General features: G+C 41.6%; 1 protein-coding gene across 2 annotated transcripts; it reads left to right on the forward strand.

Moving 5' to 3' along the window:
* Positions 1–8288: 8288 nt before the first annotated feature.
* LOC147623477 (uncharacterized) lies at positions 8289–12309 on the forward strand. 2 transcript variants are annotated; one of them, XR_015269385.1, is made up of 2 exons: positions 8289–11228; positions 11271–12309. XR_015269385.1 is itself a non-coding variant. In XM_086821638.1 (2 exons), the coding sequence occupies exons 1-2, from the start codon at positions 8495–8497 to the stop codon at positions 12023–12025; spliced, it is 2298 nt and encodes a 765-aa protein (XP_086677764.1). In that variant the 5' UTR covers positions 8289–8494; the 3' UTR covers positions 12026–12309. The 2 variants fall into 2 exon arrangements, 1 of the variants encoding a protein (XP_086677764.1); XM_086821638.1 differs by having other exon boundaries at positions 8289–10669; positions 11903–12309.
* The last annotated feature ends 4126 nt before the right edge of the window (positions 12310–16435 follow it).

Raw genomic sequence — 16435 nt, forward strand, 5'->3', positions numbered from 1 at the left:
CAGAAATGTCAGGCATACCAAGGGGCTCAACCACTTTCTTTTTTCCTTTACGTGATGTACTAATCACATATGCAGGTCTGGTATTATGACGCAGTCTGCCACTCCATGGTCTATCAACAACAGACCCACTAGATGAGGACTCTCCTGGTCCACTCAAAGACTGTGATTGCTGACCTGCATTCTGTGCAACCACACTTCCACTCACATCAGCCCCAAAAGCTTCTTTTTTAGCAGCATACCAGCTACTCATCTCATCAAAGACATCCCTGCTTACCCTCAACTCACGTGTAGCAGGGTTATAACACCTGTATCCCTTTTGCTTAAGGGAATATCCAATAAACACACATTTTTCAGCTTTTGGATCCAGCTTAGTTCTCAGCTCATCTGGCACATACACATATGCAATGCATCCAAAAACTTTCAGATGAGACAAATCAGGTTTTCTGCTAGTAAACCTCTCCTCTGGAGTTACATCATGTATGGCTACAGTTGGAGTCCTGTTCATGATGTATACTACTGTAGAAACAACCTCAGCCCAATAGCTATGCGGCATATTCTTCTCTTCCATCAATGCTCGTGCAATCTCAGCAATGTGCCTGTTTTTTCGCTCAGCAACTCCATTTTGCTGCGGAGAGTATCTGCATGTAAACTGTCTCCGATTACCATTCTTCTTCAAAAATTCAGAGAACTCATTGGAGAAGTACTCTCCCCCTCCATCTGACCTTAAGGACTTTACATATTTCCGTGTTTGCTTTTCAACCAAAACTCTGAAATTCTGAAAGTGAGTGAACACCTCACTCTTCTCCTTCATGAAATATACCCACACTTTCCTTGTGTGGTCATCAATGAATGTATGGGGTCCTACGAAGACCAGACCTGCAAATGTGATTAGTACCACGTAAAGGAAAAGAGAAAGTGGTCTTCGTAGGATCCCATACATCCGAATACACAACATCTAGTGCATTTCTGCTCACATATCTGTTACATGGAAATACATGCTTTTTTTGCTTTCCAAATTAGCATGCTTCACATATTCTCTGCATACCTTCCACTTTAAATTTTGGCAGCCCTCTCACAATTCCTTTAGTCTGCATAGACTTCATTCTCTGCACATTCACATGTCCAATTCTTTTATGCCAAGTGTCTGTGTCTGCAACAATTCCTGAACCATTTGCAAACATCGCAGCACTCATTTCAGGCATGTCTACATTCAACGTAAACATTCTGCCCACTCTATTGCCTTTTGCAACCAACCTGAACTTGTCTTTAAAGTCTTCAACATAACAACCATCAAGGTTAAACCGAACCTGCAAACCCTGCTCAATCATCTGGCCAACTGAAACCAGATTCTTTGTTATGTTCGGAACATGAAGTACATCTGCAAGGTACTTCACTTTGCCATCCTGCATAGACAATGGCATATCTCCAACATGGGCAATTGGATGAGCAGTGTCATCCCCTATTTCCACAAAACCTGGTCTTTCAAGGTTTTTCATCTCCTTGAACCACTCCCCATGACTTGTCATGTGGTTCGAAGCACCTGAATCCATATACCATACATCATCTTTTTGTGCTGCTTGAATATTTTCAGACATGGCATTCACGACATGCTGCATAACAAACAACCTTTCATTATCCTCATTGTTTCTGCTTGAGGATGCATAGTTGTTCTGCTGCACTTTCCCATTTTTCATGTCAGCATGCTTCTTATAACATTCAGCCTGCACATGTCTAGGCTTACCACAATAAAAGCATTCACGTGCATCATTATATTGCCTTTGCCAATTTCCACGTCCTCTTTGACTCCCCCTACCGCTGAATTTGCCTCTTCCACCTGTGTTGTTGATGTTGTTGTTGTGTATTCTAGGACTGTTGTTGCTGCTGCTAGCCATAATTCTGATTACCTATTCGGCCACCTCCTTGACCGCATCCACGGCCTCCTCTACCTCGTCCTCTTCCTGAACTTGTGTAGAAGGCCTGTTGCTCTGAACTGTTATCAGCATGTTAGAAACTGTAAACATGATGTTAAATAGAGGTCCCATTTAATATGCAAAGATTAATGATCGTAAACCTACCTAATAATCTTATTATCATAATTATATGGTATCAATAGAAACCAGAACATGTATATTTGTTCAAATCTTCCCAAATATACACGCCGTGTATCTCAGTAAGACTTTAGAGAAAGACCGAAAAACTTAATACGATAAAATAACCCATATTATTGAAATGTGCTACAAGAATTCAAAGAAAGATCGAAAAGCTTAATGCATGCATTTTTAACAGCGTGTTGGTAACATATATAGAAATTCCATCGTCTAATCATACCAGATAAGGACTGTTTTGATCCATCATTGATAGTGAATCACCAACACAGATAGTCAACCATGCATGACCGAGATTAAAGAAGTCAAGAAGCTATTTATGCTTAAATCTAATTATAAGCCCATGACCAAGAAAACTAGGCCTTGTACATCAGTCTCATAGTAGGGAAACCACAGAGATTATGCGCAACCTAAAATCCACAATAATTTGATAATCTGTGTGCATAGAAGAATAAGGCATCCATGGATATGCCATGTCAATGGATTAAGCACAGTGTTAATCACATCAAAAAACACTTACAGTGCAACATAAAGGCATGTATAATCAGCATTCAAAAATTACGCAACTTCAATCCTAGATAGGATCCACGTAAAAAAACCATTATACAGTACTATCACAAATGCTTTAAAGTAGAAGCACAAAATGGGTCTCAGCAGTGTCATTGACCCATAATCTTGTACAAAGTCAAGAAATTCGCATGAAGAAACCATCATAATAGCAAAAGTGGGATCCAAAACATTATCCCTAGTAGTAATATAGTGAAAGCTTCAATATGCAATACCTGAGAGGAAGAATTCCCAACTGATGCCAAAACAACAGACATGGTGAAGAACACCGATATACGGGCCAAGTGAGTGTATAAACACTCACTTGCATGGTTTTTATAGGTGAAGAACACCGATATATGGGCCAAGTGAGTGTATAAACACTCACCTTGCATGGTTTTTATAAACACTCACCTTGCATGGTTTTTATAGGTGAAGCCAAGGTGAGTGTATAAACACTCACCTTGCATGGTTTTTATAGGTGAAGCCAAGTTGTATCTATCATCCATCTCCATGAAAGCACCATACCAACGCTGAATCGATGCATTGAGTATTCACCCACAACAGGCCATAACCAGGTGCACTTAGAATGAAGACCTTGTTAGGCATGCATAGTTCACATGCAAGAGTTTTAATGTTTAGTTTCTTGTTTAGAAATTTGTACGAATGTGAATAGTCCCCCTTAGTGAAGGTGTTTGTGTAAAGCTACTCACGAAGCCTTCAAACCATTAGTAAAGGTCTTCTTAAAAAATGTGAGATGTGTGTGATTGTGAGTGTATGTATGTATGTATGTGTGTGTGTGTGTGTGTGTGTGTGTGTGTGTGTGTGTGTGTGTGTGAGAGAGAGAGATAGAGAGAGAGAGAGAGAGAGAGAGAGAGAGAGTTTCCACTTCAAGAGACCAAAGTGAAGTGAGCTTTGTAATAGATGAGAAGTGTGTGTGTGTGTGTGTGTGCATGTGCATGTGCCTGCGTGTGCGTGTGCATGTGTGTGTGTGTGTGTGTGTGAGAGAGAGAGAGAGAGAGAGAGAGAGAGATGTGTGATAACACACACAAGAGAGAGATATTTGTAAAACACAAGAATGATTGTATTCTAATAATCCTCCCACCATGTACAATGCTTTATATATAGGCACGAAGGCCCTATCTTAAATTCTTTTAAATAAGCTTGGGTGTTTACATCTAAAGTGTTCACACACTACTAGTAGACTCCGAAAAATCCAACAAGATTATAGGATTGAGATAACATAGGATTGAAGATGATAAAAAATTTTGACATATTCTAGAAAGTTCAATGTTATCACAATATGTGAAACCCACCACTTGAAAAGGATAAACAAAAAATCAATAATGTGGTAGGCTTTCAAATTGTAATGGAATAAACCTAACTAAATTTAAATCGAAATCATGAAAGCTAATTCTTCCAAAGCTACATTTGTTGTTTTACTTGAGTAGGCCATGTGTATATTTGTTGTTTTACTTGAGTAGACCATGTGTACATTTGTTGTTTTACTTGTGTAGGCCATGTGTGTATGTGTATAATTGAAAACATAGCATACTCTTTGTAACATTTAACAAAAATGTAATTTTTCAAATTAAGATATAATACATGTAGATAAGTAAAAAATGGTTTTCCTCACCACACATAAGATATAAATTATTACGTTTCTCAAAGCACCATTTAAACATTTAAATTCTCATGACCATGAAATGTCAATTCCTAGTGTCCATCAAATGTGTTTTATAATTGAAGTATCTTTGTAAAAAATAAAGGAACATAAAGCCACAATTGTTTCATGAAAGCGATATATGTTTTACTACTTTTTATAAAATTCTACCAAAAACCAACCCCTTTGTGACCCTTGTAACAAGTTACAAATCCGAGGTTACATTGGAGAATCCACATTCTAACCACCAATCCTAGAATTTGATAATTTCATCTCATTCTCATCTTGAGCATGGCAATAAGATTGACTAGGATGCTTGAATATATATTTTCTTCCTTGAATAGTTAAAAGCATGAAATTACTCAAAGAGGGAAGAGAAGGGGGAAGAAGGAGGTGGCATAATGTAGAATAAGGGGGGGAAGAATCTTGCATTACATCAATAAAAGAGATAAAACTATGTTTATTAAATCATATTCTTTCCTTCTAATCTCTTATTGAAATTCTTTAAAAGTTGAGAGGACATAGGATAATGATAAAACTTGCGGTATAAAACATAGGATTGAAGTTGATGAAAAACATTATAATATTTTAGAATGTTCATGGTTATCATAATAGATAAAACCCACCACTTGAAAATAATAAATAATATTCTAGGCTAGGCTTTCAAATCGTGTTGGAATTTATTAAAATTGTCTTGATCTTTGATTAAAGTATAAATTGAAAGCTACATTTGTTGTTTTAAATAATCTATATGTATGTATGAAAACATAGTACACTCTTTATAATAATGTAGCGATGAACCATATAAGTTTTAATGTTTATCAAAGCATGGTTCTAGTTCAATATTATTTTTTGTTTCTTAGCCCCATAAAAGATGCATATCCATTATCCATCACAATGCAAATATCTTCATATGAAGTTGAAGTGCCTTCATGATATGATTGACAAGACATGTACAAATCACAAGAAGATATATATTATGCATAAGACTTTGTTATACGTAATTAAGAATCATTGTTCTTAGGAGTGAGTTTGGAAATCAAAATTAAAGTCACATAGTGTGCATGCATACATGTACTTAGAGAGAGAGAGAGAGAGAGAGAGAGAGAGAGAGAGAGAGAGAGAGAGAGAGAGAGAGAGAGAGAGAGAGAGTAATGTTTGCTAAAGGCCAAAGTGGCCTAGAAAACCAAATTAGTAGAATGTCTAGATAGTTTGTGTTAGAGATGCAAGGTCATATTGTAAAAAATATAAACACAAAATGAAAAATGTAATATGATTCTTAAGGGCAAGTGTCACATGGAAATTGTTGATGATACTAGTGCCTCTTACTAGAAGTATGAGTTCACTATGCGTATAGACCAAGTATTGATGATCTGTGAGGGATATGGGTTCACTATGTGTATCGACCTTAGAGTTGTAGAAGCCTTAGCGCATGGGGTCCTTGTTCTTCAAGGAACCATGTGGTAAATTGTACATGCACCCATGTATCATGCCCATGATCCCATTGTGGGCTTTCTATGCTATCCTTTGGTGGGGATAACCTCTGGATAATGGTGGATAAGGTTCCATGAATCTATGATCTACTAGAGATGACAGTGGTCTCTCCGTAATGCTTTAAGATAGGTTCGATGTCTAGATGCAATTCAATGTCGAGATGAGGACTACCTATGTTCAAGTCTCTCCTAGTGTTTTCTAGTTGGGCATCCTTGCAGTTTCTCCTCACTGTGTGGCTATCTAGTTGGGCATTACTTTCCAACATTTAAAAAATAAATAAAGATGTTTCTATCATAACGTCAAAGTCTTCTCATCTACTTTATCCCCTAACAAATTTTCTCATATGTCACCATAATTCAAGCAAGAAGAGTGTCATCTCACACTCCATGAATTGATGAAGTGAACTAAACCCCTATTTAAATTTCTAGTGGAGGCAACCCGTGGTCTCCTAGTATGCTAGTATCAAAAAATGGCATGCTCCTTGATCTCAATGTCTTACATAACCTCCATACTTGTAGCTCTCAATGCTCTAGAATGGACACCACCTTTCTCCTAGGTTCAATTGGAATCTATATGGGTGACAACTCTCTAATCTCACCCATGGAAATATAGAGTGCACATGGCATAGAAATATGAAGTATCTTGTCATCTAGATAAATCCATCATTTGTCACTATGAGAAAGTGGTCTCGATACAAGGTTATTCTACAAGGGAGAGCCTCCAATGTGTCCATGTCCTCAAAAGACATAGAAGGGAAAGCTATTGATGTATCCATGCCCTATGAATATACGTGTGCCAATATCATCTATAATGACTCTGTTCAATTTTTGACTCAATAGTGCATATAACGCCACCCTTTGTAATAAAAAGGTAGCGCTACATTTATGGAGAGGCTATGTTATGCCATCCACCTCGTCACTTTGGCATACTAAAAATTGTCATAATGCTAAGTGCATGAATGAAGGCAAGGCTATGAGAGTTGTTATCTACCTTCCGTATTGTCCCTACCAAGATGCCATACCCTCCTTTATATATGTAAGTGCCATGCTGAGGTGTTTACCTATAGTGGGTGGACTACAAACTATGCAAAAATGGCGTGATGCAGATGGAGAGTTTGCTATCATTAAGGCATGAAAGAATTACAACCTATAATCTTTTTCTATTAAACTCCAATCAAGAGATGGAGAGTTTGCTATCATTAAGGCATGAAAGAATCACAGCCTACAAGCTTTTCTATCAAGCTCCAATCAAGATATGTGAGGTCAATAAATGTAAATGAGTTAGATAGCAAAGACTTTACTTGTACATGCTCAAATATGCCTTAAACCATCGCCTCTCTAGATGTGCCATATGCATGTCCCCTCATCAATCTTGCTCTTGTAGAATTTTAGGCCAGAGAGAAAACCCCCCATACCTCAAGTGGAAGACCATAACCTTGCTCTTTTCAAGAATACTCCTTAGATCACCTTCTAGAAAGGAGTATAACGTGTCTAGATGTCTTTCTAAGCCCTCTATGATGAGAGGGAAAGTAGACAAGAGTTTGTAAAAGCAAGAGTAAGCTTAAACATGTAAAATCCATTAGAATAGAGAGAGTTTGATTTACATATAAAGTGATGAAGCATCTTGGCCATGAGATGCCATTTGTTTACTAGTTTCACCTTCGTATTATGAATCAATGGGAAATCAAAATTAACATTTTGAGTTGATTTAACTAATGATTTCAATTAAAGTCCATTGATTATAGTTCTTTATTTTGGGTCATTGCACAATGCTTGACGAATTAAAGTGACTACTCACTAGACCACTTCAAGTTCAAACTCAATGAGTAAGTAAGAACTTACTAGTTTAAAGTGACTACTCACTAGACCACTTCAAGTTCAACTTACTAGTTTGAAAATGCATCATCATGGTTACTCTGTTGTTCCAAGTGTACAATTTTGGGAGCCATGAGGGGGGGGGGTGTGTGTGTGCAACAGGAACGTGGGTAATAGTGAATTTGTTGAAGGTGCAGAGAAGTGTAGGGGGGTAGACCACTTCAAGTGACTACTCACTAGACCACTTCAAGTTCAAACTCAATGAGTAAGTAAGAACTTACTAGTTTGAAAATGCATCATCATGGTTACTCTGTTGTTCCAAGTGTACAATTTTGGGAGCCATGAGGGGGGGGTGTGTGTGTGTGCAACAGGAACGTGGGTAATAGTGAATTTGTTGAAGGTGCAAGCACTAATTTATCTTGTGGTAGTGATGTATTTGACTAGGAGAGATCCTTTAAGAATTGACAGAGGCATATGAATGTAGCTTGGAGGAAGGTGCAGAGAAGGAGAGGGGGGGGGGCAACTTTTGGAGGAAGGTGCAGAGAAGTGTAGGGGGGTAGTGGCAACTTTTGTTGGTGACATGAGAGGTGACTACGTGGTAGTGGTGGAGGAGGGTTGCTGTCACACGTAGGTTAAACTACTGAGAGATCCTTAATCCACACCCTCACGTACTTTGCTTCTTGTCAGCCACTACCTTCACCTCCTGCAGGTGAATCTCATCGGCATGCATGGCATCCATCATGCTTCTTAAACAAAGCAGCCGTCTGCTTCCATCCACCACCACCACTACCTCCTTTTATAAGTATCTAGAGCAGAGCTCCCTTTCTGCATCTTGTGCTGCTTTCATGGCCTGATCCTTTGCAGGCTTCACCATGGGCTTGATCACTCACCATGAGGATCGTGACTCCAATCACATAGCATGGCGCGATATGTACCAGATCGCAGCTTGTAATCAAGCCTCGCCCATCCCCCCTTGCTCCAGCTTGTCCCAAACCCCCGCCTATCGCAAGTCTCGATCTCTAAACCAGCTCCATTCAATCTCTCTGCACGCATTGCAGCACCATCTGGCCGCCTCCCACCACAGCCATGACCCCAAGCTCCGCATGTTCAACTCTTTCACACACCCTCCTGCACCATCTCCCCCCTCGGATCAAGAGAACGGGCCTCTCCCTCCCTCGGATCAAGAGAACAGCCCCCTCCCTCCCTCAACCGATGCTGCCCTGCACGCACCCAGCTGCACGCTGCAGGATTTAGATCATACGGTGCCCTGGACCCTCAATGGAAGAAATTTCCAGCTAGCTATCTACGTGGCCATGGCTCACGCGATTCTAGGTGCCTTGATTCTGCTCCTCTATGGCTTGTGGATGCTCCTCGACGACTACAGGAAGCCGATCCAATGGGCAGTCCTCTGCTCCATGCCGCTACGAGAAGTGCACAGAGCAATGGTGGAGTTTTGGGAGAAGCCTCTCAAGCAAGGAATGCTGCAGACAGTCTGGGCAATACCGGCAGCTTTGTTCAAAGCTTTGATCGGCACAGTCATGGATGCAAGGATCGGTCTTCACTACTTGCAAGGGCAAGTTCCTGCATTCCAGCAGCAGCAAAGGAAGGTGGGATTCTCCACTTTCATGCAATGGCTAGTCTCCTTCGCCCTCTTCACTCTGGGCTATGAAATCCTGGGGCCTGCTCCGCTCGCCACTGCTGCCTTTGTGGGCATGCTTGTGTATGCTGCGGGCACCAGCCTCGGCATCATGGCACCCCTGTCTGGTCACCTTCATGTCCAAGCCACCTGCTGGTCCATGCTCTCTGGCAAGCATAGTAAACTGGGAGATGGACCCAACATGAGATGGCTGTGGACTTTCCACCCCATTGTACACTTCTTCAAGCTTGCAAACAGGCGCCTCACCAGTGGTTTCCTCGGGAGCTTGCACTTCATCATTGCTGTGTTCCTCATCTCCATGATGATAACTGGCTCTCTTGCTGGCCTCATTTTGTTCTCTTACAAGGTCGGCGTGGAAGGAAAAGATGCAGTTGTTGCTCTTAAGGCCCATATTCAGAGAAGCAACTATGCTGAGCGTGTGGGTCTAAAGCAATGGATCGAAGACAACAAGGTTCCTGATCTCATTGAAACATACGCAGGCAGCGTGTATGGGACATTGTCAGATCAAATCGACATCTTCGCCGCGCGGCACAATTTGACTGACTTGGTTAAAGCAGGAAAGAGGTATATCATCAGACTTGCAAGACAACAAGAGAACATCTCTTCTCTGCAAGTGGTAGGACCTTCTCATTTGTTCTTGGAGAGGTTGCAAAATGTAGGATCCAAAATTGGTGAATATGATCTCAAAGGTGTCTACAATGAACTTGAGCAAGCAGTGCTGGTTCTCTTGGAGCACTTCCACATGTCAAAGGAGGACCTCTTAGATAAAACTAAGCAGCTGGGAAAGAGGTGGGTGGACATAGGGAAGAGGGTAGCTGCCAGTAGTTCAACCCTGCTAGGTGGGAGTGCATACTTGTTGGTTTCTATTGGCTACTCAATTGTCTCTGGAGCAGCAGGAGTTGTGCATTTCTTAACACAGATGGTGGTTTTCTTCTCTGTGCTTTATTATCTCATCCTATCAGAGACTGGCGGCGTAATGAAGCAGGTGCTCAGCATGGTGCCATTATCTGAATCTACGAGGAGTCGCTGTGCTACTGTCCTAGAGGATACCATCAGCAATGTCCTTCTATCTACAGCCAAGGCAGCATTCTTCCAAGCTACTTTTACTTGGCTTTTGTTTCGGTTCTTTGATATTCACTTCTTGTACATGTCAACACTGTTAGCTCTCTTCAGTGCCTTGCTCTCATTACCATGTTGGTTACAAGTATCTTCTCTAGTAGCAGGGGCTCAACTAGCGGTCGCAGGACGATATGTACAGTCAGTACTTCTAATGGTTGTTCACTGTGGAGTGGTCCAATCTGGAGTTTCCGCAATCCATAAGGGTAGCCCAGGCCACTTCACAGGGCTCAGCCTTGCAGTGGGGGTGTTGCTCTTTTGGCCTTCCCCAGAGGTAGGCTACTTCTAGTTGTTTGCTCTTTACTGTCTTTTCTTTGATGCATGGAATCTGGAGAGGGATGGCTAAAAAAACTTAAGTAGATCCTTCTGTCAGAGCAACTTGAGTGCCCACCCAAAGGCGGCTTGGTCTCTCATCCGAAGGAGGTAGAATTATGGCTGCAAACGGCCGCGATGGCGGACCTTACTCACGACCTCCCCCTTCCCGACATTTCAGAGTACATCTTTTTTTAGAGAAGGTAGCAAAACCCTATGCTAGAGTAGGGGTTTGTTGCCACATACTTGGTCACATCTTGTTTTTCTTCCTTTTCCACAGACAGCTAGATTTTTTTTCAAATGTTACCTTTTTTTGTTTTGTTTTTCGAACTGGGGTCAACTAGGCACAGATGTGCCCCTTTAAACTTGAAAGGCCGAACTGGGGTCAACTAGGCACAGATGTGCCCCTTTAAACTTGAAAGGCCAAACGCTTTTGTCACTAGTTTAGAGAGATAAAAATGGAACGTGGAACAATGCAGGCAGCAAACAAAAGAACCCATGATAAAACTTATAATGCAGAGGTGGCTCACTAAATACAAGCTGTAAAAACTTATAATGCAGAGGTGGCTCACTAAATACAAGCTGTAAAAACTGAGCTGATCACTGAGCCATAGTGCACCTGAAGGCTTTAAATTTCAGCACCACTAGGAACCAAGCTTGGAAACTCTTCCTTTAATTACTTCTAGGCTGTCACAAATTACAATAAATCCAAACAAGTAGCTGTGCCATCACGAACCTCGAAAGCCTGTCGATCAGAAGACAACTTGTTGATTCTTTTGGTAAAGAATCGACTTTTGGGGATCCGAATCTGTGTTGCAGACTAGTGTGTGGGTACAAGAGGACAAACGCAGCATCTTCATAGGCTTCTTTAGAGTGCTGCTGATAGAAATTGAAGACACTAAACTAAAGAGTGCTGTGCATCTCTTATCATCAGAACCAAACTGTCTGATAAGAGAGAGTGACTGTCCCTCTGCCTCTACAAAGCTAGATTTTCAGAGCTCCTTCTTTAAGGCCTCAACCCCCTTCAGATGTCCTTCTTGAAGAAGAAAGATAGAAGATGATTCTGCACATGTGATGCCCACAGTTCTCTTTGATCTTCTTTTCAAAGTTCAGCATGCAGGGTGCTCAAGGAACACTTGTTTAGCTGCTTGCTCTAGTTCTGATTCTAATTGTTGTGTGCTTTTGTTTCTTCCAGAGAGCAATCATGGGCCCTTTATTCATCACTCTCTTGATAGCCTTAAAAAACCTATACTTGGAATTTGTACTTGATTCTGAAAAGGAGGACTTATTGAAGGAGACCGGAGGCCTTCCAGCTTGATGAAAAGGTTCAAGCTACTGTGTTCACTTGTGGTACTCTCTTGAAAAATATCCTAATTACTAGAATTATCCAAGACATTAAGATGGTTGAAAGGACACACCTACTCTGGGCTTTTGGCCCATGTATGTAGTTCATTGTTGTGATCATTACTGTGAGATGGGGGCAAATGCCTAAAACTTTAGAGCCAATTGGAATGCATTAAAAAAAAAACAAGTCATACAGAAGGCATCTGCTCATAATTGTAAACTTTTACACTAAAAATTGTAACTTTAGTTGTGTAGAAATCTAGATCTACCTAATTGCACTTAACAGACTTACGATTACCCAGAGAGAGAGAGACACACACACTTGAATCTGTTATGACGAAGTATGTACATATTGAGACTATACACGGACCTTCTTGGTCATGTAAAAGATCTGCTTTTTGTCCACACTAACACTTGAGGGGGTGCCACTAAGACATATTTACTTGTCATGACATGCATGCACACAAACACCTGTTCAAAGAAAAGAAATGTGATAAAACCTACAACCAATTGCTTTAATGAAAAGACATGCAATAGAAGATGCTACAATAAACCAGTAGTAATCACACTTGTTCATTGAAGCAATAAGTCTATAATGAACAATCAAATAAGTTAAAAGGTATGATAAGAAAAAGGATTCCAATCAGCACACACACACACACAGAGTAACATTGCATCATCACATTTGGGACATGACTTGTGCTAAAGAACAATAGAAAACAACACTTCACTTGTTTGTTAATCACACATTCACTTGGACACACACCAATATATACATTATGGAAGCGACTCAAAGACGAAGCAGGTGATCATAAAGAAAATAAGATTATTCAAAATAATTACCAAAAAACCCTAAATCCTACATGAGTAAAAAGCATTCAACATGAAGGACAAAAAAATGCAAATTTATCCCTAAAAGGCAGGAATCATACTTTAGTTGGGGGAGTGTTGGGAAATCTTCTTTTTCCTCTAGAACCTGAGAGTGGAGATGAGACAGGAGTGTTGGGCTCCTTTCTTTTACCCTTAGGAGTTGAGTATATAGGTGACGCTATAGAGGACCTGTCCTTCCCTCTGCTCCTAGGAACTACATAACAGGTCGTTTGTGCTTGAGAGGAGTGCTTTTTTTTTTCTTATGCCTTTCCTAGAAGTCTCAACAAAGCCTTTGCCACCTTTGCTAGGAGTATCAACAAAACTCTTGCCGCCTTTGCGAGATGGAGGACGCCTCATCTCTTCCCACCTTTGCTTTGACCGTTTCAGAATTCAAAAGTTTAGTGATAGCATGGACTAATTTTTTTAACTTTTTAGGTGAAGTCTTAGTGAATCTTACATCATGAGATGCTACAATGACGGAAAGAATTTTTAGAGATGAGTAAGGTTTTTCGTTTGCATGCTTTAATTGAGAAATATTTTTACTACCAACCACTTGTACAAAGTGGTTTCTTCAGTTATTTTCCAACCACACCAAAAACCACTAGTTAGTGTACCACCCCACCCTGTAGGGCTAGGTACCACACATATTGTCAACAACCACCATCTATACAGGATTAAGGGAGAGTGGCCCTCCCTCCACGTGGGCAAAGGAGGGGGGCCTATTTCAAAATACTGCCTCCTCCTTGCAAGCGTGACGTTCACGCTTGCATTTGAAAATACCCAGTCACGGCACGCTTGCATTTGAAAATTTGAAAATAGCCGGGTCCAATCAATTCCGGTCGCCTGCTGTTCCACGCCTGCTGTTCGCCTCGACCTCCACACGGTGCAGGTACGTTTTTAAGGTTCCCTCCACGTGCATTGTCTGCTTTTACTCCGTGTCCATTGTCTGCTTTTACTGCAAGAGGTCTTTCATGTCGGGACTGCGATACAGAGAAACGTGGGGGTGTTAGTGAGTATGGAGAGGTCACATGCAGTTCTGTGTAAGGCCATCGACAAGTATAGCCATTCATATGAGGGAAGGCAAAAATACAAAGATGAGAGGGACTGATAAAAAAACAAGATGACCTACATCTGCACGAATTTGTGTCAGCTTTTCTGCTCGCCATTCTGGATCCCACCATCTCTGTTGGCCACCTCCTCTTGCTCCTTCACCACCTCGGCCGCCTCCTCTCCTGCCACCGCCTCTGCCTCTTCCACCCTGTCGGTTTGGACCTCCCCCTCCTCCTCGCATGGCCATGCACCACTGAAACAGGGGATGGAACCGAAGGAGCAAAGGGACACCAAGATCTACCAAGCACAACTATGTTGAGCTGCAATCTGCATGGGTAAAAGCACAACTATGTTGAGCTGCAATCTGCATGGGTAAAAGGACAATTGCGTCAAAAATCTGCAACCTGCAGTAACAACTAGGCAATCTGCAAGTGACAGCAAGCCACAGTTAGGTCAAAATACGCAAGAGGATTCCTCATAGCGTCAAAAACACCCTAGAATATACATGCAACACAGAGAGAGAGAAAAGAGAGCAAACACTGGCATGTTGGCGCCGTGTTTGCTCTACCTGGACCCCATCGATGATACGCCTATCGCCCACATCGTAAGGGTGTCATAAGGGTGCAGCGTCGGGTTGCAGCACATGTCCATAGCCCGCATCTGGGCGAGTTCTTCATGGCGTTGATGAGATGGAAGACGGAGCCGCCCACAGCCCCCATGGCCTGTTCCAACAACAAAAACAACTCCTCTGTTTGCATGCAACAACAGCTCCTCTGTGTTGCATGCAAACAGATTGTGAAGGTGGTGATTGTGAAGGTGCTTACATGAGAGTGGGGAGGCACGAAGGGCAGGTAGGGAGGCAGGGAGGGGCGCTGCTATGGAGGAGAGAAGAGAAAAAGGTTGAAAGAGACATTCTCTATGAGGACTTGGTCTTTGAGTGAGTCCACAGAGCTGTGAAATGCTGAGAGCTAGCTTTTTGGACTGACTCAAAGACCAAGTCCTCAAAGACAAAACACAAAAACCAGAAACACAATCCGACTCCAAGCCTGGACGTAGAGGCGACAGAGAGAGAGAGAGAGAGAGAGAGAGAGAGAGAGAGAGAGAGAGAGAGAGGGAGGGAGGGAGGGAGGGAGGGAGGGAGGGAGGGAGATGATGCATGCATGTCCACCACGGCGCCCAGAAACAGTGAGAAGCTCTCTGCAAACCGACTCCAAGCGTGCAGCCAGCCTGGACGTAGATTCCACCAACGCGCCCAGAAACACTGAGAAGCTGCAAGCCGCCTCCAAGCCTTGACATAGCCCAGAAACGCTGAGAGCTTTGCCCAGAAACGCTGAGAAGCTCTCTGCGTTTACGTGCAAGAAGCCGACTCCTCCAAGCCGACTGTGCAAGAAGCCGACTCCAAGCCTCTGCGTAAAGGCGAAAGAGAGAGAGAGGGGGAGGGAGAGGGAGGGAGGTAGGCAGGGAGATGATGCATGCATGGCATGTTTCTCCACATGGCATAGAGGCGGTAGAGAGAGAGAGAGAGAGAGAGAGAGAGTAAAATGATTTAAAATAAAAAGTGATTTATCTCTCTCTCTCTCTCTCTACGTCAATCCCCAGTTCCCCACGCGTTCACGTGGTAGAGAGAGAGAGAGAGAGTAAAAAGTGACTTATCTCTCTCTCTCTCCACGTCAATCCCCACGCATTCACGTGGTAGAGAGAGAGAGAGAGAGAGAGAGAGAGAGAGAGAGAGAGAGAGTAAAATGATTTAAAATAAAAAGTGATTTATCTCTCTCTCTCACTTTTTATTTAAATATTAAAATTATATATTTTCTTAAGCATAATTTTTCATTTATAAGTGAATAGTCTATTACATATTTTTTATATTCTAGATTACATTTTTGAAGTGAATAGTCTATTAAATATTTTTCCTCTTTGTAGAGTAAGAATGTAAAACGTGAAAAGATTTATTTATATAGAATAAATATATATATATATAGAGGACTACCTAAAGATTTCAAACAAAATGTATTATATATATTTATCTATACCTTGAACTCAATGCATTCATGGATGGGAGAGGAGGCTATTCACATGAACGGCTTGATGTCAACGGTGTGGCCAACGACAGCCCCTTCGCCATGGCAAGAGGAAACGATCGATCACTGTCTTGGTTTTTGTTGTGATACCTGAGAAGCCCATGGGATCAAATCCCTTCTGCATTGCATTGCCCCTCATACCTCTTATGCTCGAATTATTGACATACACGCCTTCAAGAACAGATTCCTTTATGAAAGTTGGCACAGTATGTGTGCTCTACATGGGGAACATGCATGTTGTTCAAACAATGTGTCCTCTACATGGGGAACATGCATGTTGTAATGAATTGTTTCATAATTAATGATTCAACGTAATATAAACATCAATTCAAAACGTTCCTAAAAAGTCAAAGACTGATGACTTTTGATTAATGTTTGATAAAGAT

This window comes from Cibotium barometz, chromosome 27 (assembly GCF_041138505.1).
Source record: "Cibotium barometz isolate CiBa-2024 chromosome 27, ASM4113850v1, whole genome shotgun sequence".
Classification (NCBI taxonomy): Eukaryota; Viridiplantae; Streptophyta; class Polypodiopsida; order Cyatheales; family Cibotiaceae; genus Cibotium; species Cibotium barometz.

Coding starts and splice junctions, on each gene's coding strand:
- LOC147623477 (XM_086821638.1), top strand. CDS start 8,495: ATGGGCTTGATCACTCACCATGAGGATCGTGACTCCAATCACATAGCA. Junction 10,670..11,902: donor TCTTTTGGCCTTCCCCAGAG/GTAGGCTACTTC, acceptor TGTTTCTTCCAG/AGAGCAATCATGGGCCCTTT.